We start from the raw sequence: 26,799 nt of genomic DNA on the forward strand, positions 1-26,799 counted from the left end.
TCTCTGCCTCTGTAGCGGATGATGGAAGATGAAGACGGGAAACCAGCGGCGTATATCGAGCCTCTCAGCGCAGCGTTGGCCGAGCGTGGGGAGAAGAAGAACAGTCACCCGGCCTACAGCAACCCAGCGTTCAGCACCACTGACCTGTGACCTCAGACGGACTCTCAGGAGGGCTGAATGCACTGTTATAATATTTAAAGTTTTAGAAACACGGTGAAGGAATGATTCTTTTATTTCACTTAACAATTCAAATAAAGAATTCTGCCATCATTTTAATGCTCAAACTAAGTATGGGTTTAAAAATACTCTCTTTGTAGTGAACATATTGCTGAACAAAGAAAATTATTTTTGTATTCGCTGACAAAAAAATTACATTTTGTCATAGTCCATCTTCCTATTTAATATCCATGGATAACTGTTGACATCATAAGTATCAATAAAACTGTCTTTATAAAACCTTGTTGGTAATGGAAACTGCAGTTTTTCACACACACAAATTCTTACACCAAACTTGTCGCGGCTGCTCACATCACACCTTTTATGAAGCCATTACACAGGTTTTATTCATGAGAAGCAATATTGAATCAATAAGAAAGTTTGAACTGGAGGTACTTGCTCCAACAAACATGCAGCGCAACACCGTGAGTCAAAGCACAGCAGGTTCACCATCACGTGTCACAAAAGTTCCACACTTGAATGAAGAAAGGATTCCGGGTCTCATTGATCGAAGCGCATTTAACATGACATATGGTCCAAAAACAACACCAAAGTGGAGCATGAACATGTGGGGAGGAGTTTTCAAATCACCCTGACGGTTAATAAACTCTCCAAGTAATTCACTAATATTTTAAACAGGAGTCCTATGTACATTATCAATAAGTAATATTTTCAGTCTGGCATTTGCGAGGACGGAGAGTTCCATTCAAGAACTCAGTGAATCAGCAGGGGGCGCTCGAGATAGCCGTTTTGATCATCTGCTATGAAAATGAATATTTTTAAAATAGTCTGCAAAAGAAATGACCGCGCAAAAACTGTTTGTTACCAATATTTATAAAGTAATACACATACATGAATCAGAACTTCTATTGCTTATGTAAGATTTCGAGTCAAACCTCAAGATTATTGTGGACAGTCCTGATGTTCATGATAATAACACAATAATTATATACAACTGCAGCGTGCAGCTTGAATACCCTGTTTTAATTGGAGTGTTACTCAGTTAAATGCAGTGCCAAAGACACTTTTAGCGCAGAGGCTTTAACACTAACTAAAAAAAACATTAAGTGGCAGACGACTGAAGCACAGTTGGTCCTCGTCCATGTCATCATTTTCTTGCTGCAGCCTCTTCCAGCTTCTGTGAGAGACAGCTGGAACAGACAGAGAGGACAGCAGTCGCCATCGTCTGGAATCAAGCCCACAACCTTGGCTGTGCGACACCAGTGTTTTTCAGCTGCGCTTCTTTACTGGCAGCGACACCAAGAAGTCACCTCCACGCGTCAGTGAGAGGACGATGACTGACCGAACCAGGTTTGGGGAATAAATGTTGTAACTATTATAAGATAAAGCCAAGTAAATGGCCCCCTGCATCCACGCTCCAGGCTGGATGCAGGGGGAACCAAGTTTAGTCTTATGCGAATATGAATTAAATACAGTTTAAAACACATGAATCATAGCAAAATTCAGCTGATACAGAAGTTCACAACACAAAAGTGCAGTTATATGAAACTAGAACAACACAAAACACACACAAAAAAAGAAGTTTAAGTAGCAATTAACTTAGCCACCTAGTAGCTTCACTGTTTTTAAAGCCTTTACCCCACAATTTGAGGATTTTTTAGGTGTGTTTTATATGCTCTGGTTGACATTGCAGTGAGTAATGTGATATACAGTAGTGCTCTGAATTGAATTGAAACTGGGTTCAGGAGCAGGGAATATATACAGCAATGTTCATCACAGATCACAGGCAGGAACGTCAATCATTGGTTAAACAGTCCTGATACGAGTGAGAGCACAGCCACACATTACTAACCTCTGACTTAAAATCTGGGAACCATGAATTATTTCCGGTTCAGAAGTAATTCATGGTGTCATCTTAAACCAGTTCAAGTTTCAAGACTGTACTGCCTCATTGCAAGATACAGGCTGTTTTATCAAATCAGTGCCACTTGTGCCAGGCTTAAAATAAATAAACGAATAAATTAAAACAATTTAAAAGTTAAAAAAAAAATCATATGACCTATAAAAATACGTTGCCACTTCAGCCACATGAGTTCCGATTTACGTGAGCATTTTTATTGTGAATTTATTGTGTGTGTAGATTTCACCTCAGCGTGACTGCAGGTAGCACGTCATCCAGTCAGTTTTCAATTTCCTGCCCTTAACATTACAATTGAAAACATAAAAAATAAATAAATAATTCAAATTTTCTTCATGGGTGTGAATGATTTCATGTGGTGTCTGTGATGTCACCAGGAAGGGTTCTCTGTACAACCCAGACCACGCCGGCGATAAAGGGTTGTGTGTGAAAAATGATGCGCTTTAATCTTGATGTTTATAAAAATTATATACTTGTTTATATTTGAAAATCAAGGGCATACTTCCAAAAATGAAATAAATAAATATAATTGTGAATTAATATGTTTGAAGCTAATTCTGCTTAATTTAAATAATTTTAAAAGTATGTAAAGATATGCAATACTGAAATTGGAGAATGCATTATGTAACACTTTGGTCCTTTGAAGTATATTTTACACATTTCTGAAATGGCTGGACACAGAAGGCAGATACCTGAATTTTAAAACTTGAATGTCCTGCCTCTCTCTATTACAGGGGTCTAAAGATAGAACTTTATAGTACATTTGAGTGGTCACTTCTCTGCCTGCTCTCCTGGGTTAGCAAAGCACACATGTAGCCACATAGCTAACAGGTTTGTACTCATGTCAAGCGGGTGTGCAACATGTCTGCTGATGAGTGAGAGTGGATTTTAAACGTTGACACGTGTCACACTTGATGGTCAGACAGTCACACAGCAGCGTGACGCGCAGGACATCCGCTGGAACCAAAACAGTCAGATCCACGAAGATAAGAAAGCTCTGACCCTAGTAAGGTGTGAATAAGATGGAGATCAGGATGATGAGATCAGAGCAGATCACAAGTCTAGAGCAGTTCCTGATGGTATAAAGGATCACCTGTTGCCATGGCGGCGCATTGTCTGAGGGGCTTATAAAGAAGCATCCTGCGAAGATGACTCACTGGAGGGCGAAGAGTCTGGCAGGTGAGAAGCTGAAGACGTGATACATCACCCTCAAGCTTCCCGCTGTCACTCCGTGCTGTGAGCTCTGGAGCAACAGTGGGGCTGCTGCATGTTCTCCATCAAAACACGGAATGGATTTTTCCTGCGCCTGTTCCCCTTCCCGTCCCTCGCCGCCCTCTTCCCCGACCGGCCTTTACCGAAGCCCAGACACCCCTTGCCTGCTTCTGGCACAAGAGGCGTCGCCGAGGGGTTGAGCGGTGGAGGTGGTGGCAAGCCCTTCTGCTTCTTCACCTGCTTCTCCAGGTGCTTCTGGATGGCTGACCCCAGCACCGCCACCTCCACCACAGCGCCGTACACCTCCCACGTCATGCCTTTCTCGTCCCAGCTCACCTCCTGCACGGGCTCCTCACATTTCTCCTCCTCTTTCTCATTGCAAGTCATCAGCTCCACTTCATCCTCCGGTTTCTCCTCCTCCACCTCCAGGATCTTCTCATCAACTGTGACTTCCTTGATGGTCTCTGGAAAGGTGGTGGTGGTGGGTGTTCTCGGGGTCATGGGAGCGGTGGCGACAGACCGGCACTCCACCTGTGGACCCACCTGCAGCTCGGCATCTTTGGTGTCAGCTCCGGAGCTGATGAGGGAACTCGGGAAGCGGAAGGCTTGGTCGCCCTCTGGTGGGGTCATGGGGCTGGTGGCTGCGGACTGACACTGGACCACCTCCAGGCTGACTTGGGTGCGGATGTTGTGGCAGCCAGAAGGAGCCGGAGACTCAGGCACGGCTGGCTTGCTCACGGAGCTCTGCTCTGTGCTTTCATTGCTTGTTTCCAACGTCTCCTCCTTCTCACCGCTGATCTTCTCCTCACATGCCTCACTTTCTACCACCTGCTCTGCTGCGTCGTCGCACTCTTCATTCTCATCGCTTCCATGGTGGGTCACAAGAATTGTGATGTCCTGGTCCATGCTGCTCATCCTCTGCTGCTTGATCTCCGTTTGCGGCCCACAGCCGTCTGACTTTCCAGCGGTAGCTTGCTCCTTCGATTTCACCTCAGGAAACACAGTAGGCTTCGGTGTCATGGGGGACGTGGCGACCGAGCAGAACTGCACCGTCTGACCGGCCTGCAACGCCGCGTCTTTAGTGTCAGTGGAAATGCTGGCAGCGTTTGGAAAGAAGAAGGTATGGCCACCTTCTGGTGGGGTCATGGGGCTGGTCGCTGTGGAGCAACACTGGACCACCTCCAGACTGACCTGTGTGCGCATGTGGTGTTGCCCAAAAGGTGCCGGGGAGAACGGGTCCGGAGGGTCGGCGGGCTGAGACACCATAACCACGCTTTTCTCATTTCCTCCCTCCTCTTGGACCATTTTATCTCCAGAAACATCTCCATCATCCACTGGTTCATCATTGTGAGCTTCGGTCCCCTGGAGTTTGGAGGTTGGTTCATTCTGGTCTTCGTGTGGGTCGGTGTTTCCATCCCCAGCCAGGGTGTCGTCTTCTGGCGGGAGTTCGGACCCTTGACTTTCTCCTTCTAGCCTCCTGCCGCTGGCCTCATCGCTCTTCTCACCGGGCTGGAGACCCATCATCTCGTCCTTCAGACTCCCCATTCTGCTTTCAAGTGGCTGACGCACCTGCAGCACAGCCAACATCACCTCCATGTAAATATAAACCCATCCAGGTTCCACCACATGCTCTCTGCAGGCTCGATTACACAACTGATGTGGCGCCACTCGACATCTGCTCGACTGCAGTACTACAGACGCAAACTACACAAACATAGAATCAAGACTTTCTCCGTCCAAAAAAAAACACAACCTTCAAACTCAGTTTAAAATCCACGCCAGACGCAGCAGCAAGTGTGAATTTCAACTCTGAAAACAAGTCGTACCTCCCAAGTCAGAAAGAAGCCTCCATCACTTTGCCTCCGAACGAAGTTCCCAAATGTTAGCGCAGCGCTGCTCCGGTGATATTTATACACACATCGCTGTGGAGATAAAAACCAGTGCAGCAGCTCCGGGGTTGTCTCCAGAAGAATCTCTCTCCGGCAGCCCTCGCTCTTTAAGCTGCGCCCCTGTCTATTCAGAAGCTTCACATTCCTGTTTCCCTGGAAACCACAGTTGGGTTCTGCCAGCGAGCGCTAATGTAACTACAAACATGGGCTCCACGCTCTAATTATCAGCAAATCACAGTCGTTAAAAATGGTCTCACTAGTAAAGCTGACGACGCACATTCATTTTGAGATAAAAAAAAAAAACAAAAGTGGTGAGCGGTTCTGCACTGAGCTGAAGTGATGGTGGTGAAGAGTCGTCGCCGTATTGGGCTGGTTTTATCTGGCCACTGAAGACCCTGGGTATTTGGAGAAGCGCTGCCTGTGAAGCCAGAGCGCTCTCGCTGAAGGCGCCTGCAGGAAACAGAGCTGCGCCTCCCACACAAACAAACACTTGTAAACCGTCGTCGTCTTTCATGCTCCTTCCAACCTCTTCACTTGGCGACACACAATTCGCCGCCGCTCTCTGACAGTGTGAGTGGGATTCAAGACGCTTGATGTTTGCCCGCACGCCTGGGCCGTACGGTAGCCGTGCCACCAGAACGCCGTGTACCTGCGCAAGTATTCTCGCCACTAATTCAAAGGCCTCCACCAACTCTGGCCTCCACAGAGTTGTGTTGCCTAGCAACCATTCAGTGCAATGGAAGGGAGGTGTGCTGCTGGGGGCCAAGGTGGAGGCTTTGATCACAGAGGCCATCTTCTCAGCGGCGTGTGGCGGGTAATGACCGGGCGGACTCACTGATGAGGACTCTCCACGGAGCTGAGATGCGGCGCAGTGGGACGCTAACAGACTCTCTGGAGTCATCCGCAAACACAAAATTTAACTGCAGTGAATCATAGAAATGAGCTTCTGAGTCCTGTCTCGGTAAGCAGCCGATCACTTGGGTCCAAACTTGTTCCTGCTTCTTTCTGTCTTCCCCATGTTCCATTTTCAAAGGTAAAAAACAGAGAGATGGAGAAGGCATGAAGTACCCAAACAAGCCAGCACAGGTGGTCCTGACTAGTACACTTCAAATCTCATCTTTACTTTTTCTGATGGCACCTTTAGACACCATATACTAAACCCCCCAAACCTTGTCCAGCTGGAAAAATGATCACACATTATCTTGTTTTCTCATGAAACAAGAAACAGAAGCTAATAGTTTGGAAGATGTTGGGAGGACGTTCATACCCGGGCTAGAGAGGACCTTCATGTACAGTCTTGTTTGCGTACCTACATTGATTCCAATTGTATTTTAGAGACACTGGGAATGAACATTTAATGATGTATAGACGCACAAATATCAATATCAACTAAAGGATGAAGTCAGACCTGGAAAATATGTCTGTGCCTGTTGATGACATCACGCTTTGTGAGGTTTAAAAACCATCGACATCATAAGTCCAGTGGGGTGTTGGGGTCCAACACCCCACTGGACTTATGATGTCGACGGATGGTTTGACGGCTCAGATTGTGAGGTGCAGGTTGAACAGAGTGATGGAGAGCAGACGTCCTGAAAATGTCCTGGTGAACGTATTGTCCAGGCCTTTCCAAAATAAAGGGTCTATTGCCCAGTATCCCACTAGAACGTGATCTGCGCCAGCAGATTTCTGGGACTCCAGGGTCACGGATGGTCCAAGCCTATCATGGGCAACAGCCGCAGAACGGCTTGAACACTGCAGAGCCAGGAGCACGGAGACGGAAACACCTGCTCACACCTGCAGTCAAATCCAGGTCCAGTGAAAAGACACTTTTTGCATTTGAGTCTCCCTCTGAACAGACCTTTGTATGTTGGAATGGTTTTATTTTTTTGTACTTTTGCAGGTTTGCAGTGAATTAAATATATGTATGAAACGCTGTCATCGTTCCATAACATGCACAGATTTATTTTTGTTTTGACGCTCAGTCACGTTGCGACTCTCTCAGTCCAGTGCAGCTGGAGAACGCTCCCCTGTCTGGTTCCTATTGAGCGTCAGAAGAAAGAGTTGGCTTCATGCTGCACTGCTGAAGAGTGGCCCGGATCACCTACGCTGGTGTGGGTGAGAACTTTGTTTTGCTGCTGAACAGTTGCGGGTCAGGAGCTGGAGAAAGAGTGGAAGTGAATCACTCCTGTCAACAAAGAAAGACATGAAACAAATGCTCAGTGGTAATAACCGTCCCATATTGATGCTGGAAGCCACCTGATCTTGGCGTTATAAGTCTGTTTTCCACAATCTTTTCATGCTCAAGGGACTAGCAGGTCATTGAGTTTTCACTGCAGGGTGTCTGGACTCTCTTTTCAAGAAAGGCCTGGTCACCCAGGAGAGATTCAAAATGGTGCTGCGCTTCCTCGACATTTACAGGTCAGTGGCACCTGCAACACTCTCTGTATTCCCTCAAAAGAACTGTAGGAGGTCTCTCTGGAGCAGGAACTCTGGGCCTCTGTGACCTGAGTTAGATCACGTTTCACTTGCATAGATTAGTGTTGTCAAGAGAGGTGCACAAAGTGAAGCTCAACCATTGGTGTTTCACAGTTTAGCAGCAACTTGTTGGAACAGAATGATGCCACAAAGTAGTTATGAATGATGAAGATAGTACGATCCAATTCTAATGTTGGTCAGCAATGTTGAATGTTTTGGACTGTGGGAGTAAACCAGAGTGCCCGGAGGAAACCAACATGCATATGGAGCTCTTATATCCTTTTTTATCTGATGAAAAAAAGCTTCATTTCCCCAAATAATCTGAAGTATTGAGAATAAAAACATACTTCAGCACTTGATTAGCTCCACAACTTCACGATCCATCACTTGCTCTCCAACTTCTGGCCGAACCCCTTGATGGTGCCTGCTGCCTTGTCAGCAGCTTTTCCTATCACGGCTTGCGTCTGTTTGTTGGCCTCTTGAGCAGCTGCGGGAGGAGAAATATTTATTCCATGAAAGCACCTCAAGTTTAAAATTTCCCCACTGAAATATAACAGCAAGAACATAAACGCGAAGATTCTTGTCTCGAACGCACTTGTGGGCCCTTGGGTCGCTTCCACTGACGTCACAGTCGAGCGCCTCGTACTCGCTTCAAACACTGTCCACCAGCGTTTCTGAAGTGAATCAACATGCTGCCATCTGAACCGGTGTCAGGCTTGCTCATCCCTCACACTGGGGACAGAGTCGCTATCGTGGTTTCAAGGTTTCAGAGAGGAAAAAATAAAAATTCCCCCTGCCCACCCACAACCTCCTTCTAAACGCTAAACATGTAAAGAAAAGACGGAAAACATGAGTGTTTTAGCATTTAAAAAACATGCATCGATCATGCAACAGATGGTCAAAATCTGGATAAAAGAACATTTTTTTAGGACTTACATTTCGGGCATCATCTAAAATAAATATAAAAGGCTTTATTTATTTATTCATTTTCACTTTAAAGGCTTTAGAGTCTTGAACAAGTAAAATAATGATAATAATAATAAGAGGTTCAGTTTGAGGTTGTTCACCGGGCTGAGAGTGAGAGCAGTCTGAGCATCATAACCATGACAGGAAGCGCAATAGCCATGTGGTGTGTTACCAATGCTGGCTGTTTCCTTGGAGGAGTCCGCCACCTGCTGCACGGCCTCTTGTGCCGCCTGCACTGCAGATGAGCAGAAGAAAAACATTCAAGAGGTTGAATCGAAAGTGGTATGAAAGCGACGACATACCTGCGGTTTCAGTGACTCCTTTAGCTGCGGAGTGACCCGAGCTCTTCAGACCCCCGAAGGTCTTTTTAAGCGAGGCCATGTCCGAGTCGGCGTCCTCACCCCAGTCTGGGGCCCAAGCTGCCGGACCTAATGTTTAATACTGTCGGGGGTGAGACCGAGACAAGGGAGCTTACACGCTCCGGTCGGATTAACTCAGACAAAACAAGTCCGGAGAGGCCAGCACAGACTGGCATGCCAGCAATGGCAGGCCAGTGCCAAGGGCCTCCTGCACACTCAGCAGATTCTACACAGCCAGCAGTCAGTCAACAACGCGGAGCACAATAAGACACGTGTAGCACCACCTGCCAACATTTCGTTTAACATTGGGGCTGGTGAACATTGAATTGTCAATAACCTCGCCCCCTTTTCTTGTCTCCAAACATGAGTCTGGTTCTCTCAAGGTTTCTTGTTCGATTATATGGGTTGATATTGTCATGCTGTCGTAGGAAAAACTCAACTGCATCAGCAATAGCTGACGCTGAATAACATGCTTGGGCTTCAAAATAAAGGTTTTGACTTCTTCTTCCTGCCACAAAAGGAGATGAAACTCAGGTTTGAAACATCCAACCATCCAACTTGACCACACAAAAGAATGTGTCCCTGACAAACGGAACTAAAGTAAACGCAAATGTACCAACTCGGGATGCTTCTCTTTAAATGAAACCGTTGGTCATGTTTCAGATCAGGTTTTTGGAAGTGCTTGGTGCAACTCACTCACGGAACTAAACTATAAACTAACAACAACCAAGTGATGCAGTTGGGGGTCTCGCTGCTAGATATCCCTGACATCAACTCTTCAATCAACGACAGAAGTTGGTGTTTTTCTTTTATTTCCGTTTTTTTTTTTATGTACAGAGTGTTTGTATATCTGGCTTAACACATAAACCTTTTATATTGACAAGTCCTGCAGTCGAAGCACACTTTGAAATGACAACCATTATGATCTCAAGACTCAATATATTGACTTTGACCTGTTCAACTCTTCAGTACGCACAAACACACGCACACACAGACATGTTTACTCTGTCCATTTCTAACAGATAGTTTACTGGAATGATTTCACAAGCAACTATAAAGATACAATGTAAAAAACCTCATAAAACGTCCAAATGAATTCCCAAAGAAATGCAAAAATAAAAGTAACAAACGAACCCACAAACAGGCATTGTCGACACTTAGGAGGATATTATTGTATTAATATCTGCTTGCAACCGGACATATTTATTTTTTCCTCTCCCAACGTCCCATTGGAAGATGATGAACATCTATTGCACATCTCTAAATACAGATACACACGACGTCACAAGCCCTGGCTCCGGTCTCATTTCATTGGGAGGGAGTCAAGGAAATGAGACAGCGAGGACGAACCTACATTGTCAATAAATACCTACATCCAACACGTTACAGTAAGAACAACATTTACAATATAGAGTCATAAAAGATTTGTCTCGAAGGAAGAACAATTTCTGTGGGAATGCTCGTCTTTTTCTGCTTTTGTTTTTTTTTGCAACAGGGGGATAATTGCAGTGGTATCAGCATGTCCTTGTAATTATTAGAAATATTATTGTGCTGCTGGTTCGACGGTGGTCTGGAATGATGAGTTTACGCCTCGGGCTCGTAGTCTTGGCTCTCCTGGGGGGAAGGGAGACGGACAGTCGGTGAACAGAGACAACACAGGTGGCTCTTCATACATGACAGAGGAACCGGAATATTCATCTTGAGCTAAAACCTTTCCGACGTCGAGGAGAGTATCCGGATAAAATGCCGGATCCTCTCCAAAACGCTACTCCAAAACAGATTTGGCTGAATTGAAGTCACTGAATTGTGTTCATCAAAATGAAATCATCACTAACAATGAAGAAGAATAATAAATAAAGATGTGACCAACAGAACAGAATTAGCGCTGTCCATAGACAGAGATATTTAATCTCAATTAATCGCGCTAAAAGCTGAGTTAACTCGCAACTAATGGCCAATTACGCTGACAATGTTATATTTTCAGCCTGTTGTTGAGCCTCTTCAGCGCCTCTCAGGTGATTCTGAAGAATGTTCTGGACAGTATCTGCTGCGTGGGGTCGGCCACTTGTCTGTTGAGAACATCTTCATTTGAGTTGCATTTAGAACAGATACAAAATGTGTGTTAGTCCGATTATATTAAGATAAAAAACAAAAACAATATTATAGTGTATTACTACTAGTATTATTATGAGTACTAGTAGTAGCAGTAGTAGTAGTATCTAACTTGTAATTAAAAATAGACCACGCACAGGAACAACAAAGCATCACCTGGCTTGCCATCTTTTTTTTTTTTACATGACTTATTAAAATCTGTAATTTAATTAGACACTAAAAATATGTCATTTGACAAAGTTAAGTTTATTCATGACAACAATATTAATATGAGAGTGAAGCTGCTAAACAAAAACCTCTTTGGCTCAATTAAATAATATTGGTCTGATGGATGAATCTATCTCTTGTGCATGAGAGCTGTGTAAATATAGAAGTGACACTCTGAGCTGCGTTGGTGTGTTGCCTGCCTCAGCCGGCAGATGGCAGCAGAGTCCTTCATCTTCCGCCTCACTGAGGTGTCGTGATCTCCCAGCATCCATAGCTGCACACGCCTCCTCAGACGTGGCCATGCAATGAGCACCCAGCTCCTGCTGAGCGCAACACTCTCAGCTGACCCGCGAGTCGTGACGCACCGACCGATGCTCAGCCTGCAGATCAGGCTCTGTATTTACAGCAATGCAGGGATCTCCTGATATTACCCACAATGCACTGAGGCGGGTCTTACCACACCCATTCAGAGCGAGAGCGCATGCATCTCGGGCGAAGGGGGGGAGGGATGGAGGGGTGGGGGAGGGGGAACCAAGAAGCACAGAGAGATGAGAACAGGGATGGAAGAAGTGACTGCGGCCCGGAAACCGTCCTCTCCATCCGACTGCATGACATCATCATGTGGAGCACAACGCTACCAGATGATAAGGAAAGGGAAGATGAAGATCCAGTCACAGCCACTGAATTGAAGAGTGACATCCCTGAGGCCTAATGAACAAGTGCATTTTAATTTCATCTAAATGGGCTGTGACAGGATGGGTAGTCGATGAAGTGAGTCCTGTCATCAGGAACACGGCGACTGTTTCCGGCGCATGGAGCTCGAATCTGCTGATGATCCAACTGTTGGTGTTTCAGCATCCGACATCAAAGCGCAGCGTGGTTTCTGTTTCACATGGCAGCGAGCTTCTAAAAATAACTGTGTGTAAGACGTGAAGTCTGCTCCGAGCACACACCCCTTTGTGTGAGTGGCTCTTCCAAAACACATCTCAGCGAGGGCTCGTGCCACGTGTTCGGACGGCGTCACAACACGGAGGCAAGCGATGGCGCCGAGCTGAGCTGCTCACCTGCTGGGAGTCGTCATATGTCTCCCCTTCTGGCTCCAGCATCCCCTCGCCCTGGCCCTCCATGGCCTCCTGCCCGTACTCCTCAGGCTGCAGAGACAAGGAGCAGAGGCTCAAATGAAGAGTCAAGACGGGCCACAGTCGAAACACTCGTATTCGGCAGGAAATAGCTTGAACACTCAGCACAGTGGAAGACTGGGGGGACCTGCCAGGGGAAGCCAATAAGCCGAGTCAGCCATTTCTTCTTCATAAAGTTGCATTTCTGACAGACTGGAAATATGCTCCCGGCAGCTACTATTTATGAATTCATGATACAGTCGTGAAGGGTGGAGGAGGCTTCATGATACAGTAGTGATGGGTAGATGAGGCTTCATGATTCAGTAGTGAAGATGAGGCTTCATGACACAGTAGTGAAGGGTGGAGGAGGCTTCATGATACAGTAGTGAAGGGTGGAGGAGGCTTAATGATACAGTGGTGAAGGGTAGATGAGGCTTCATGATACAGTAGTGAAGGGTGGAGGAGGCTTCATGATACAGTAGTGATGGGTAGATGAGGCTTCATGATTCAGTAGTGAAGATGAGGCTTCATGACACAGTAGTGAAGGGTGGAGGAGGCTTCATGACACTGTAGTGATGGGCAGATGAGACTTTAAGATACAGTGTCCTGATTTTGAGAGGCCACCAGATGGCATTGTCTGCTGTGAAGTGTTAGGACTTGAACAACTAAATTCAATGAAGCCGCACTTCATTTCTATACCAAGAGCGCCATCTAATGGTCTCAGAAAGTTAGGACACTGTTTCATCAACCCCGCAATACTGTTTCATGACACCTCATCTACCCATCACAACTGTTGTGATGCAAATGATAAGAGAAAAAGAGAGATAGAGGAAAATATTGGTGGCTTAATATCATAGAACAAGGAGAAAGTGGATGGACTTTGGCACTACATGCTTCATTTTCTTTTTCTATTGATTTTATAAGAAGAATCTGTATATAAATCATGATTAATGGATGGTGTTTTTTTTTCAATATATTTTAATACATTATTCTGACGGACAAGAAATACTGTGAAAAAGAATGTCAGTCATTAAAAAAAATACAAATCAATTTACAGTGTCATAAATATGACTATCAATAGCAATGCAGAGTAAAATCCGGCACAAAAATGGGGGAAAGCAAGAAATTCTTGAGTTTCAACAGTAATAGACGATGAATAAAGAGCAGTATAATTGTGTAGTTTTGCTGTGAGCTCATGTGCGCTGCAGAGGAAGGGCCTGACTGGTGTCACTCGACTGTCAACAGTGTCCTGCAGTGCTGAGTCCACAGGCTGGAGGAGCAGGAGTGGAGGTTCCTGCTGTTGTGCGCTGCTTGCTTATGAATAGTGAGGGTTCAAACATCACCAGTTGGATTTGATCTGTCCGGCAACATCATCGATCATGGCTGTTATCAACAGCCCCGGGAGGGAAAACACACTCACACCGCTCACAGTCAAAGCTCTTATTACAGCCGAGAGAGGAATGCTGTGCTCTTCCTCGACCTGCTTCTCATCCGACGCTACCTCAACTTGACTCCCTTCCCACTGCCGTACGACCTTAGAGTCTGTGTGTGCTTCACACACTGAGAGCCGAAGTGAAACATAAACATGGAGAGCGCAGATGTTTGTTTCGCACAAGAGCCACTCGGATGCAAAACACGAGAGCAAAGGTGTAAATAATGCTGTTAGTCACAGCTGAGTTTCCCGTCTTCTGGCTCAAGGCTCGCGGTCGTGCGCCTGCTGACTCACGCTGCCGTGCCTACTGCAGCAGTAGCTTTTCAACAGCAGAGCACCAGGGTTTCACTCGCCACGAAGTGCTGCATCACTGCTGCACCTGCTACCTGGAGCCCTGACAACACGGCGAGCGGGTCACATGCTTATTTTTAAACCCACAGCTAATCATGTCAATGAGGTCGGAGAATAGAGCGTAATCCTGTGTGCGCTGTCACGCTGGTGCTATAGCTGTAAACAAGCACTGAGGAGACTCCGGCTCACTCAGGTCAGAGGCTGCTGCTGGCTGTCCTCAGGACCCGCCACGGACGGACGAAGTCTAGAGCAGGGGTTCCTCACCTTCTTCATCTCGGGGCCCACCTTTCCCAGAATAAATAGGCCCGGGGGCCATTTGAGGAATAGAACTGATCTATTACACTTCATTTCAATAACTATATTTAATCCTCTTTCACGTAAACAAACCAAAACCTTGTGAAATGTCCTGAAATGATCATCGAAAAGTTCAACCAGCAGCAGAACCAGGTGCAAGTCATATTCATCACATTTACTAAAGAAAAAAAATACACTTGATGCAAACTGTTTGGAAAATAGGAAAAACTGTACGTCATGAATAGAATTCTGAATAAAATAAATATAATCAAACAATATCACTATATAATAAAATAAAAATTATGTTTTTTTTTTCAAAATACACTCTAAAGAAGGCTGAAGCTCACGCTCTATTACATACGTAAATGAAAATATTGCCATAAAACTTTCCAAATAATAAAAAGAAACCTGCTTCAGCAGGTGCTTTCGTGAACAGTTTTTACTGTTGGGGGCGGCATCACTTTCTTTATCATTTTTTTCTTTTCCAGAATGTCTCCATAGCAGGTAACCATCACACATTTGCAGCTGTCAAGTCAATGACACGCTACTGTCACCATATTTGGCAAATGTATACAACTCGGTGTCTCACGGCCCTCTAGGGGGCGCTTGCAGCCCAACCATGGGCCTCGGCACTAAGGTTAAAAATCACTGGTCTGGAGGATGAAGACAGTGGAACCAGAGACGCTTGCACCTGGCTGCTCTGGCTCATGGTCACAGCTGTCCTCTTCCTGTCTAGTCTTTCTCGTCTCATTTGAACCACTCTCACAGCATCTCCCAACCATCTGACCTCCTTCACTGCTGAGTCCATCACCAGTATCTTCAACTCATCCACCACCCTGACTGCACTCTCGTCTTCACAGCCCTCACATTAACATCACCAGCAGTGGTGCTGACAAATAGACTCCATCATTGTTTCATGCACGGATTATTAAAGGACAAAACCGATCTTCGCGCTGACACGTACCCTGACTGTTAAAGGTCCAACATAGCTTTTAGCACGTAGCACTCCACTTACATGTGGAAGGTTTTCGTGGTTTCTTCTTTTTTCTTTGGTTTTCACTGTTTAAGACCATTATCTGCCTTAATTCAGGCAAAAACACAACCTCTGAGCTAACACCAGCTGTTCTGTTGTCATAATGGGCGACAGCATCATGAATTGGTTTCAGCTTTTCCTTTTCCCCTAGCAGACAAATGAATTTCCTTAATGGAGTTTGAATTCATCCAACACACGTATATGTGTCGGGGATCAGCGCAGCGGCAGCCGAGCTCCGTCCAGATCCGAACAAAGGAACACATACTTAGCCAGAGTGTCGGTGTTGAAACGAGCGATTCTCCGATCGACCGGTTGAGAGGCCCATTAGAGTCGCTGTCAGATTTGCCAGATTAGCCGGCGAGAAGAGCTTCCAACTTGGAAGGTTTAAGTCGGGACGCGGCTTCCGTGTGTGACTGACAGATATAGACAACACGTCACCGAGCTGACGGGCCGTGGCTGGGGCACCCGGGGTGAGGAGTGGAGGCGGCCAGTGCAGTCACATCGCTGGAGATGATTCCAGCAGGAGGGAAGATCAGGGGTAGTCACGAGAAATGTGTCTTTTTAAAGGCAAATATACAACTGCGAAAGGCAAGGACCAATCACGAATTACATGTCGGGTTTCATTGTGCCACTGAAACTTCACTGACTACACTAAACTGTAATATGATGTCACTGTAATGTAACATTAGCAGCAGCAGATGCTCTTCCTGTTTTATTTTCATCCATGAACTGAGTAAGGGTCGTGGGGGCAGCAGCAGACTGAGAGAGGCCCAGACTTGTCAGACATCTCCCGGAGAACCGGGAGGTATATTTTCAAATGTGTCTAGGGTGCAGCTCGGGCAGGACCTCACCAGGTGAGGGACCACGAAGAAGGGTTCCCATCCAACTCAACTAGATGTGGAGGCGGATCCACCATCCTGCTCTGTATCACCCGCTGTGTGCTGTGTCCACTGAGTCCTATTTATAAACCCAGGGGCTCCACCGCAGGTAAACAATAAATGACCTCTTTTTTTAAAGATGGTCTCTGATGTGATCAAACATGCGGATAAAATGTTTCACTGTGTGTTTTTAACAGAAAAAATCAGACAGAAACATCAAAATGACTGAAGTCTGTTGCAGGTGGAACTCAAGTCGATATTCTGGCCACACATATGAAGAGACGGACCACGGGAGGACGGCTGCAGACTGGAGAGAGGTTTACTCCTCATGATGAAAAACTAGTGTTTTTACTGTCACCAGTTACATAAATGTCAAAACTTCCCCCTCTGCTTCCTTGTTTCTCTATCGCTTCTGGAGTGGCCAGTTCTGTGTTATTTTGTTTGTGGAGAGGTTCGATCAAACCTGGTGGAAACCCTGAAACCATGACTTAGTCCAGGATTTCCAAGTCACCCCAAGCAAGTGATCCAAAATGGCTTCCCTGAACGTTAACAAGGAGTCAAAGTTTTAAATGAATAAAATATGGCAAGCTTGTTTTTCTACTTGCAAACGGAGCGTGTATTTATCCAGAACTTGGATAAACATCTGGACATGGCACGAGTGAGAACAGCTTACGTGGATGTCAGTGTTTTGTTTTCTGAGTCATTGGAACACAACATCAGTCAGCAGCAGAACAGTCGCTCACGCTCTATTACGTACGTTCATGTCAGAGGGGAACTCGTCCTTCTTCACCAGACCAGTCGCTGCTACAATGTTTCCCATGGCTCCGGTGGTCTTCTCCGCCACTGCAGACACACAAACACACATCACGTCACGGAATCTCAGCACGCTCACCGCAGACGGAGTGTCACACTTCAACATTGTCTTTCATCTTTCAGTTATTATTAGAAAAACAAGCAGAAATACGGACAGCACAGCACTGAAGTGACTGACTCTCACATGTATTCAGTCTGGATCACTTTCCTGCCTGCTCTACACTCAACTTAAACGTGAGCAACTTTCGATTCATCCATCAGCTGCAGCACATCTCAGCATTGTAGCCTGTGTTTATACATATACACTGGATGGAGACGTTGAGCACGTCCTCAGTTCTGCAGCAGGTCTTTAAGATTTTGGGTTATTTTTGGCCTTCGAGGTTCTTGGTACATGTGTTTATCGTTTCAAGGCCTAATGACTGTAATTGTCTCCAGTGCTCTCTCGCCTGGTCCACGACTCGGCAGCACAGTGACGCTTTTAGAATGTCTGCATGTGCTTTCTGTCCATCACAGACCTTGTGTCTTGGGCTGCCTTCACCTTGTGTCTTGATCCCTTTTGAACCTGCCAGGAACCTCAGATCCGGGAGGCGACTGGCTAAAAGACTCCAAAGTCAAACCTCAAATTTGCTGACTCTGCTTTTGGAATCAAGGCAGCTTGTAATTGGAATAGCTTTCCTAAAGCCCGACCCATCTCAAGCCATGTAAATATCATTGTATCTATTTCCTTGCTGTACTACTGAAAAGCATTTGTTGATATTCCTCATCTGCTTCCCATCAGCTGTTATCACTAGTTCCCTTGCATTACACATCAAAGTATCACTTTTTAAAAGCCCTGTACATGTGCAACTGTGCAATGTTTTTCCCTATTTTATCTAATACGAATGGAAGAGAGGAAACTCACCTGTGCCCACACTGTCTTTGGCCTTGTTACCTGTGTGAAGAAACAGAACATTAGCTTCAGAAGCGAAGGGAAAGGATGCAGCTTCCAAGGAAATGAATGTAAACATACAGGCTTTCACTGAGGTGTTCGACAGATGGTGCTGTGGAAATAACACACACACATAACGTACACACACACCAGCTAGAAAATAATATCTATATCCAGCCAAGTCTGTGTGTTAATCCTGGCTGACCTTCTGACCCTAGACGCTCCTGTTGAAAAGATACATCCACAGTTAGCGGAGGTGGGCAGGGTTAGAGAAATAGAGAACACCACTACCACTACTTACAGTACGTACCACTTGCTGCTACATATGATAACAGAGAGCAGGGATTCCTGAAGTGTGCCGCTCAAAGCCGAAAAAAATAATAATAGCGCCCCCTGTGGCTCAGTAGCATATTTTCAGTGGAAGTGGAAGTAAAAACCCCTCTTCAGGAAAGTTACTCTCAGGAGCCTCAGATATTGAGATATTAAAGTAACAGAGGAAGTGTAACTGGTTAGTCTCCACCTCTGCTCACCTTATCCCAGGCGCCGAGCCAAACCACTGTGCGAGAAGATGTTTGCCACTTCTGCTGCCTGCACTCCACGCCGAGTGGACCACACTCACCACCAGTGTGGGACACTAGCTGCCACAACAACAAGCGGCGAGGCCAGCTCCGGCCCGCCGGCCGAGTCCTGATGGTTTCCTGATGGGTGAGACCTTCCCCTGAACATCCCACAGTAGAGCACAGAGCGGTTCATCCCACGTTGATGAGTCTCTACTCAGCACTGCCCACCACGAATCAGTGTCTGGTCATCATCGTCCGGAACAGTGTTTTTAAATTGTGCCTCCATTTTGATTCCATTCATCTCAAATGAATCACCCGTCAGCCAAGTCAACTGTCTCTCAGAGGAAGTGTTCCGCGAGTCTCAGTCAAATATTAAAGTGAATATCATCTACTGGCTGCACGACCCCTGGAAACTTGACTTAATCCATCAAAGGGATTTGTTTGTGATGTCACAGCTCCAGATGCAACTGTTCCTGTGCTTCCACTGAGCACAGTCAGTGAACTTTGTGTTGAATTTTTAACTGCAGCACATTGCTAAGCTCCGTGACCTTTGGCAGGGCCCATCCATCATGCTTTAGTGTGCCCGGCTGCCGAGGTGCTGGTCCCTCCTCAGCCTCTCAACTCTGCCTGCTGCAGCCAAGAGGCTCCAGGATTAAACAGCAGGTTTACTCTGCTGAAGAGGAGCAGAGGACAGGAGGATATAGGAGACTTCAGCATGTCAAACCATCATGACCTGGTGACCTTCATTTCTCACATATAAATGAAACACCTTCCCATTAAATGTGTATAACAGCGGCTTCATAACATGTCAGCATGTCGTTTTCATAATGGTGTGACAATTTACCAAAAGAATAATGATTTCATGTAGAACATTAATGGTTGTTAGGTCATGAAGAACATGATCGCTTTGTAACAATCCAACTGTGACAACCTCTCCTTCTGTTGTTTTTGGTGGTGAGCACTAGTGGGTGCAAGTTTTGTTTTGCGTCAGCTGAGACCTGTCGACACTGGTGGTCAGATGTTTTCTTTTTGTTCATACTGCCTCAGTTCATGTGACCTAACTTTGGGAAACTGTGCTCCTTGTGAGGAGGAATTTCCTTTATCAGTTGAGGGCTTTTATGTTTATTTCGTCTCCACGCGACCCCAAAGCAGCATCACTGATGCACCAGCCACATCCCATAATGATCTGGAGCAGTGGAAGCTGAGCACTACTGTAAGTAGTGTAACGCTTCCATCATCCATTTTTTCCATTCCATCCATTTTTGTTTTGCTCTCTGTGGGAAGAGGTTTGACACCTCTGAGGTGCCGTCATGATAAACACAGACTCGGTCAACCAGCTGAAGATGAATCACAAAGGAAAACCTGAGGAAATATTGGCTGTAAAAAGATTAACTCTCTGATTGAAAAAATAGAGTCTAAGTGTCAATGATTCAGCAGGAAATATTACATCGGTTAAAAAAATGATTGGATTCACAAACAAAACACCAAGAAGAAAAATTGAATGAACGAGAATAAAGGTGAAGTATAAATGCTTCACACACTTTTTTAAAATTGCAATAGCAGTTTTAGTTCATTCATTTGAACAGAAAGATATTAATAATGTAATAATATATTAATAAATAATAATAAAGACCCTACTTTCAGCTAAAATGAGCCACAGGGACAGTTGTGTTGGTCAGTTTGTCTCCACCGATCCATGTAAGACTCTCAACATTCATGAACAATGATTCAGGTGTTGTTCATCTTAGGCTTTATCAAGGCCAAAGCTGTGAATTGTGATCACAAATATGAGGTTCCCAGCTAATAATATGGTGATGATCGTGTGGCAGCATTTCCCGCACTGTTGTGTAAACAAGGGCAGGGATGATCAGTGGAATCAATGCAGCAGGATCCTTGTCTTGCTCCGGCGGACGGCGCTGCTCAGCTGGGTGGGCAGGGCCAGGCAGTTGCCAAAAGGTGGGCCTCTGACCTATCAGAGCCACATCACCCCTCCTCCAAGACCAGCACATAGAACGCAGCTTTCTAGAGCAGCAGCAGCAGCCTGCTCTGCACACACTGTCACGCAGCCTGGACGGTTTCTCACCGCCGCTCGTTCTACAGAAGAATCGGACCACACATCTGGTTCCACACGGGTGCAACAGAGGAGAGTGATGGGTTGAAAAAGGAGGAGCAAGTTGCGATGGCCTGGAGAACCGTCTGGGGTGTCCCCTGCCTCTCGCCACCCGAGGTCGAAAACCCCCTCCGATCCCATTCAGGGACCAAGCTGAAGTCATTTAAACAGCTGTGTGTGACAGTTGCTACACTGTCTCACACTATGAAACTATGACTTCAGAGCAGTTACAGTCCAGCGAGGCTGGAAGTACTTATATTTTACACTTTATTGCCAGATATTTCACCACAATCTTCACCATTATGAGCAGGATGGAAAATAATGATCCTTAAGCACAAATATTTCAGATAAAAAGGTGCGTTTTTTGGAGGAAAAAAGTATTTGAATCCCTTGACAAAAATAAGTTTTAAATTAATGTGCGTCAAAGATTTAAGTGTTTCGTCTTTTGTCTTGGCAGATAAAAGAAGACAACTCTGTGCATACAAGCTTCATTTTTTAAGTCATTTTGGCAACATGGAGCAGCCATGTTTGAAGGCAACAATACAGTGAGAAAACAAGCTCTACTTTTCACCACAACCTTAGTTTACCAACGGAACAAAACATCGCCTGGAACATGTCAACATCTGTGCAGTGTTGCACACTGTAATAATAATATCAACATCATTCACATAATACTATTTGTGTGGATGAATATGTGTGTTATGATCTTTCTGAGATGATCCCTGCTCACATCAGGTGCAGACACGTCTGGGGTATTGACCTTTTTAACAATTAAAACTGGCATATTATATTTATATCTATATCTGCTTATCTCATTTTACAAGTGTCAAACCTGTCACCACCTTCACACTCAGACGGTATCAGATGTTTAAGCCTCTCTGAGCTCCACAGGGCAAGATGCTGGCAGGTCACAGGTCACGTGTAGAAGGACCCTCACACCCACAAACAACCTAGTCATCAACTGCTTAAGGATTTTGAACATTGGGAGGAAACCTGAGTGGCGAGAGGAACCCCATGGAGGTATGGGGGGCAAAATAATGGGTGAAAATTGTAATAATTCAATGATTTATATATATATGTGAGTGTCCACCAGGAATAGTGGAGTCAAGAGAAAACCCTCATGTTGGAACTGTAAGCAGTCCAGTCACAACTGGAGATAACTGACTGGGCGTCACATTTATCTTCAGCTCTCATCTCACCAGCTTCAGAGACGCTTTGCTCCTCTCTCTCATCTACGAGCCATTCTTCCGTCGCTCGTCGATATTTACAGGTCAGGAGCGGATCACATGACCAGTCCAATCAATCCACTTAAAGGAAAGGGTCACCAGCTCCGACCTCTGCAACAGTCTCCGTTACGAATGAGGCGCTGCTGCCTTGGTCCGTGTCTCCCTGGGAGGTAGCCGAGCCCAGGCTACAATCTGCTGCCATCTGATGTAGGGACATGTGCTGCTCCCAGTGACACGCTGCGGCCCCACCCCCACTGCTCTTCCCTTCTCCAGTCAAGTCAGGCGACAGGACGTTCGCAGCATCCATCACCGACATCACAACTCATAACCTCTGAAAGCAGGCGTGTGAGGCGTGCGAGTGACCTTCTTACCTACAAACATCACCCCTTCCTTGGTCTTCTCAGCGGCCACTGCAACCCCTTCCTTGGTCTTCTCTGCAGCCACGGCCATCCCTTCTTTAGCTTTAGACAAACCCTTCATAAACACGTCCATCTTGGCTGCTGTGAAGAGGCGACACACACACATGCATTCACGGTCAACACCACATGTATGCTCTGCTCATTCACATGCAACATTGCACCTGGAAAGGTCATTAATATTCACATTTCTTCCCAGCACCTGCCCATAACGGGATACACAGCGCCCCTGGTGGGCAATCGTAACAACCGCACCTCACCTTGTAGTAAAAACGAACCCATCCCTCCTTTTTTTCGCATTAAATATTAACAGGTGAAAAGATTTGAATGGAAGGCTCATGAATTATTGCTCGACGCTTATGTTTACTCGGATCTTTTGGGCTGCACCGTGCGTCCTGCCTGGACCGCGGCTGGGGGAAGGGAAGCTGCACACTGGCATCTGCAGGATGAAGACCGAGTCAAGTCGACGCTTTTTCCTGCCGATTCCCACAGCAGCGACGCACCCGCACGCACCGTCAGTCAGACATGCCACCTCGGTGACACTGGGGGGGCTCGGCGCAGGCCGCCCGATGGCGACGGCGGCGCCCGCTCCTCCGACGGTGGTGACCTCTATTGCAGAAGGGTGATGAGGGAGAAGAGGAGAGCAGGGAGCTTACCTATTTACAGACGGTCCTCCTCTGGTCCCTTCGTCGTGGTTCGGTCGCAGGTTCGACTCGCACTCCGCTCGTCAAATGATGACTCGCTGGGCCTTCCTCGGGATGAGCTCCTCCAACAGGGACGGCCCCCTTCACGGTGCGTCCCCCACACACCCGCCCTCCCTCCCTCCCTTCCTCCCGCCTCCTCCTCCTCCTGACTCCTTCCACTATCGATTCACCGGCTAAACTCAACACCAGCGCAATGTGGCACGTCATCGTCGCGCCTCATTAAGATTATAGATTCACTTTCTCTGAAACGACAGAGTCGGTAAACACGCTCTGAAATCCAGTCGAAATGATTCCCAAAACACGTGACTGTGGAGACAAAGCGAGTCGTTCTTTCCTGCGCTCCTAACCTTTATTTAAAACTAATTTCTTTGACAGTTATGTAACTGGTCCTGGGTCTCCACTCTTCCCCCCAATAGCACTCCATGCCCCCTCGAATGGAACAAGTAAGTTAGTCAACGAATGAACACTCTCACACCTGTACTTTGTGCCCCTAAAAACAGTCAACAAAACATAGTTTTTTGACAGAATCAGAACAGTATGACGGACCAGAAGAAGCGACAAGAGAAGAAGTGGAACTAGGTGTCACAGAAAAATAGGTCACAAAACAATTTTAAAATACTGTGAATGAAATAAAAGCACAAGATACTACCGTGGAATATGTGACAGGACGTGTGTCACTGCGGTGTGGATCTCCATGGAAGAAAGCTTGTTCTGAACTAAATACCCACTCATTCACTCGTGTTTTGTGATCAGTAAGTGTGATGTCAAATCTTCAGTTATTCGCTAGCGTCATTGGTCAGAAACATACAAGTGCCACGTCTGCCATCAGCCAGGGTAGGTGTTGAAGAGGAGAGTGCTGCCACGGTCGAGACAGGAAGTTGCTATGAGGCTCCCAGAGCTTATTTGAGTTCCTCAGTCAGGCAGTTTGGTCACATAGAGACGGTGAGGGATGGAGAAAGTTGGAGATGGATGGAGCAGGAAAAAAGAGAAGAGGAAGACCACCATCAGGGTTGAGGTTAAATGAGGTCATGAAGAGGAAAGGCATGACCAGGGAGGAAGATAAAGACAGCTGAAGGTAGAGGAGGCTGTAGTCAGGGAAATCTCTGAAATGTACTTGCATCATACATCATTTGGTACTTTCATCAGAATACAGTAATATATTTGCCTTATAATGCAGCATAGCATTTGACAAAATGCTTTCATTGGATTCCAGAAACATATGAAATATATTCAATAAATTCAATACAGATACAAAGCAGGTCGAGTTTGTCAGTTTAACAGAGTGAAGGCAGAGATAGAGCAAAAATAATGACATACAGTTGTGAGTTGGCTTTTATAAAACACATGATTTACTAATGTAAAGGCTGAACCACATCATTTGATCCAAGTCATTTCTCACTAACAAAACGTCTGCACTGCCCCAGCACGTGTGATCGCGTGGGCGAGTCCATTCTATGCAGGGCAGGGGTGTGAGGATCGATTCAGGCTGTGAACCTCGAGAATAGCGATTTATTCTGCTGGTAGTTGCATCAAATTGCTGACGTCAGAGGCGAGTCGCGTCTTATTTTCCTAAAATCACCGCAACACAATGTTTAATTTACATTTGCAGCGGCTTGTAAAGAACCGAAACGGTGGAACTTTCCGGTCGGTCTCGTCACGCGATCGTTGGAGTTTGTCACAGCCGTTCTTCTTCATTCCAAGGCCGCTGCTGCTTGATCAGTCGACTTCACGTTTTCCCACGTTTCACTGAGCTGATTGAGCGGGCCGCCCCACCCCCAACCGTCCCCTCTGACGTAGGTGCGGTGACGTCACCCGGGTTGTAGTGGGCGAGCGAGTGTGACAGCCTTCCCCTCACGTCCCCTCTGGTGGAAGGAAACCCCTCAGACCCAGCTCTCCCTGGACCTTTCCCCGTTTCTGGAGGGTCGACCAAGACACCAGACCACCATGTTGTCCGACTGAGAGAAACCAGCTGAGGTCGCTTCGGCCGCCATGACGGTGACACCCACTCAAAGAACCACCCTGACCTATTTTCACCATCACACGCCCTCAAATGGTGCACATGATCACATGGCATATCACATTTAAAAAAACAACAATCATAATAACAACCTCAGTATTCAGCCAAAAACAAATCTATCATTTGAATAATATGTCATCATTTCCTGCGACACATCATCCATTTTCGTTGTGTAATCAGAAGGTGTCACGTCTTGTATAAGAATATATATATGTATAGTAGAGTATATATATGTATGAGATTAACTGACAAATGATTCGACACCATAAAACACAGATAAATGTCAAAATGTAAATTTTCCGTTGCCAAAATGTAATCGGCAACCAGACGAGGGCGCCAGAGAGCATCAGGAACATACTGTACTTTAAATCTACCGTTTGTAAGTGCAGTGTTTTCAAGAAATAAAAGAACATATAGTGCTAATAGAAAAAAGAGCAAAGCCAAGTGCCGCATGCCAGTTATCGGCAGCCGCTGAAGGCGCTTGAAACATGAGTCTCTGTCCATGGTGCTGACAACAAAGACTCTGTCCATGGTGCTGACAACAATGACTCTGTCCCTGGTGCTGAATCAGACGGCTCATCTTTCCGGAGACATCCAGGGTGTTTGCCTGGCGATGGCTGCCTTCATCAACATATTAAATGAAACAGGACTCTCATGACTTCTGCTCTCAATATAATTCCATCAATCGACGCCTTAACTCCAATTTTTAAATGAGCTTTGTCCGCCCTCTTGTGGTCGTTTCTAATATCACAGTTTTCGAATTTCCTCCCGGCCCAGTTTCTCAGCGCTGGAGATGAGAGGGGTTTGCTAGAGCAGTGGAAACATCAAAGGGAGTCCTGGTTTATCATCTGGGTTGGGTTTTCCAGTGCTTTTATTTCATTATGTCCCAGGATTTTTTTTTTTTTTGGGGAATTACACTAAAGATGGGGAGTGCTGCCGATCACCAGGACTGTTAACTCTGACTCTCGGCTTCTGAAAAAGGCCAGCCAGTTTGGAAGGGAATAAAAACTGGTTCAGAACCTGCGAAGTTGGTTTGGGTTGGCGAACCGCGACCTCATCGGTGGCCGTGTCGCAATTCAAATTCAATGAAATAGATGCTTTGTTTGCTGTGATGTCCGACAGCTACAGGAACCCAGACAACAGTGGCGTCTGTGCAACATATCGCCTACAAACTACAGACGCATCCCTCTGAACCGTCCTCTGTATTTCCTCATGTTAAAAGTCACTGCATGCTTGATTGCTGGAGGACAACAAATGGTCCCTGTAAAGCAAGAAACATTTTGCCGGTGTGTGGTTTACTTCCACCGTAGTGTGTCCCACTTTGGTTCCGCTTAAACCTGTCTGAACGTGGGTTGGCTTGACAGAAGCTACTAAGGTTCCTAGAGTCCTGAACGGCACCGGTTCAAGGATCAGAGTGTGTCGGTGAGCGAGGCCTCTGGGAGCAAAACCTACGGTGAGCGCTCACCACCCGCTTCTTTAAACCGATGTAACGCTCCAGCATTGGCTGGACCTGCATAATTCCATACCTTATTGGTCTGAAATATTTTCACCCACTCGTCGTGTCCTCATTTCCCACATCCAAGAACCTTCTCCAACATTCCGCA

General features: G+C 46.0%; 3 protein-coding genes across 3 annotated transcripts in view; 1 reads left to right on the top strand and 2 right to left on the bottom strand.

Annotated features, from left to right (window-relative positions):
• Positions 1-450, top strand: part of cdhr2 (cadherin related family member 2) — a 12,843-nt gene extending 12,393 nt beyond the window's left edge. The window contains exon 31 of the mRNA XM_053878966.1: positions 16-450. Within this exon, the coding sequence (XP_053734941.1) occupies positions 16-150 (135 nt within the window). The 3' untranslated portion in view covers positions 151-450. The remainder of the gene's footprint in view (positions 1-15) is intronic.
• Positions 31-5,375, bottom strand: LOC128767160 (G protein-regulated inducer of neurite outgrowth 1). The gene is made up of 2 exons (XM_053878972.1): positions 5,134-5,375; positions 31-4,876 (listed from the first exon to the last, which is right to left on the bottom strand). Exon 2 carries the CDS (start codon positions 4,850-4,852, stop codon positions 3,320-3,322), a length of 1,533 nt encoding a protein of 510 aa, XP_053734947.1. The 5' UTR covers positions 4,853-4,876; positions 5,134-5,375; the 3' UTR covers positions 31-3,319.
• A 4,620-nt stretch (positions 5,376-9,995) lies between these two features.
• On the bottom strand, positions 9,996-23,275 carry sncb (synuclein, beta). The gene is made up of 6 exons (XM_053880023.1): positions 23,131-23,275; positions 22,430-22,558; positions 18,136-18,165; positions 17,179-17,264; positions 12,380-12,466; positions 9,996-10,610 (listed from the first exon to the last, which is right to left on the bottom strand). The coding sequence occupies exons 2-6, from the start codon at positions 22,548-22,550 to the stop codon at positions 10,581-10,583; spliced, it is 354 nt and encodes a 117-aa protein (XP_053735998.1). The 5' UTR covers positions 22,551-22,558; positions 23,131-23,275; the 3' UTR covers positions 9,996-10,580.
• Positions 23,276-26,799: the final 3,524 nt, after the last annotated feature.

This window comes from Synchiropus splendidus, chromosome 11, assembly GCF_027744825.2.
Source record: "Synchiropus splendidus isolate RoL2022-P1 chromosome 11, RoL_Sspl_1.0, whole genome shotgun sequence".
Lineage (NCBI taxonomy): Eukaryota > Metazoa > Chordata > Actinopteri > Syngnathiformes > Callionymidae > Synchiropus > Synchiropus splendidus.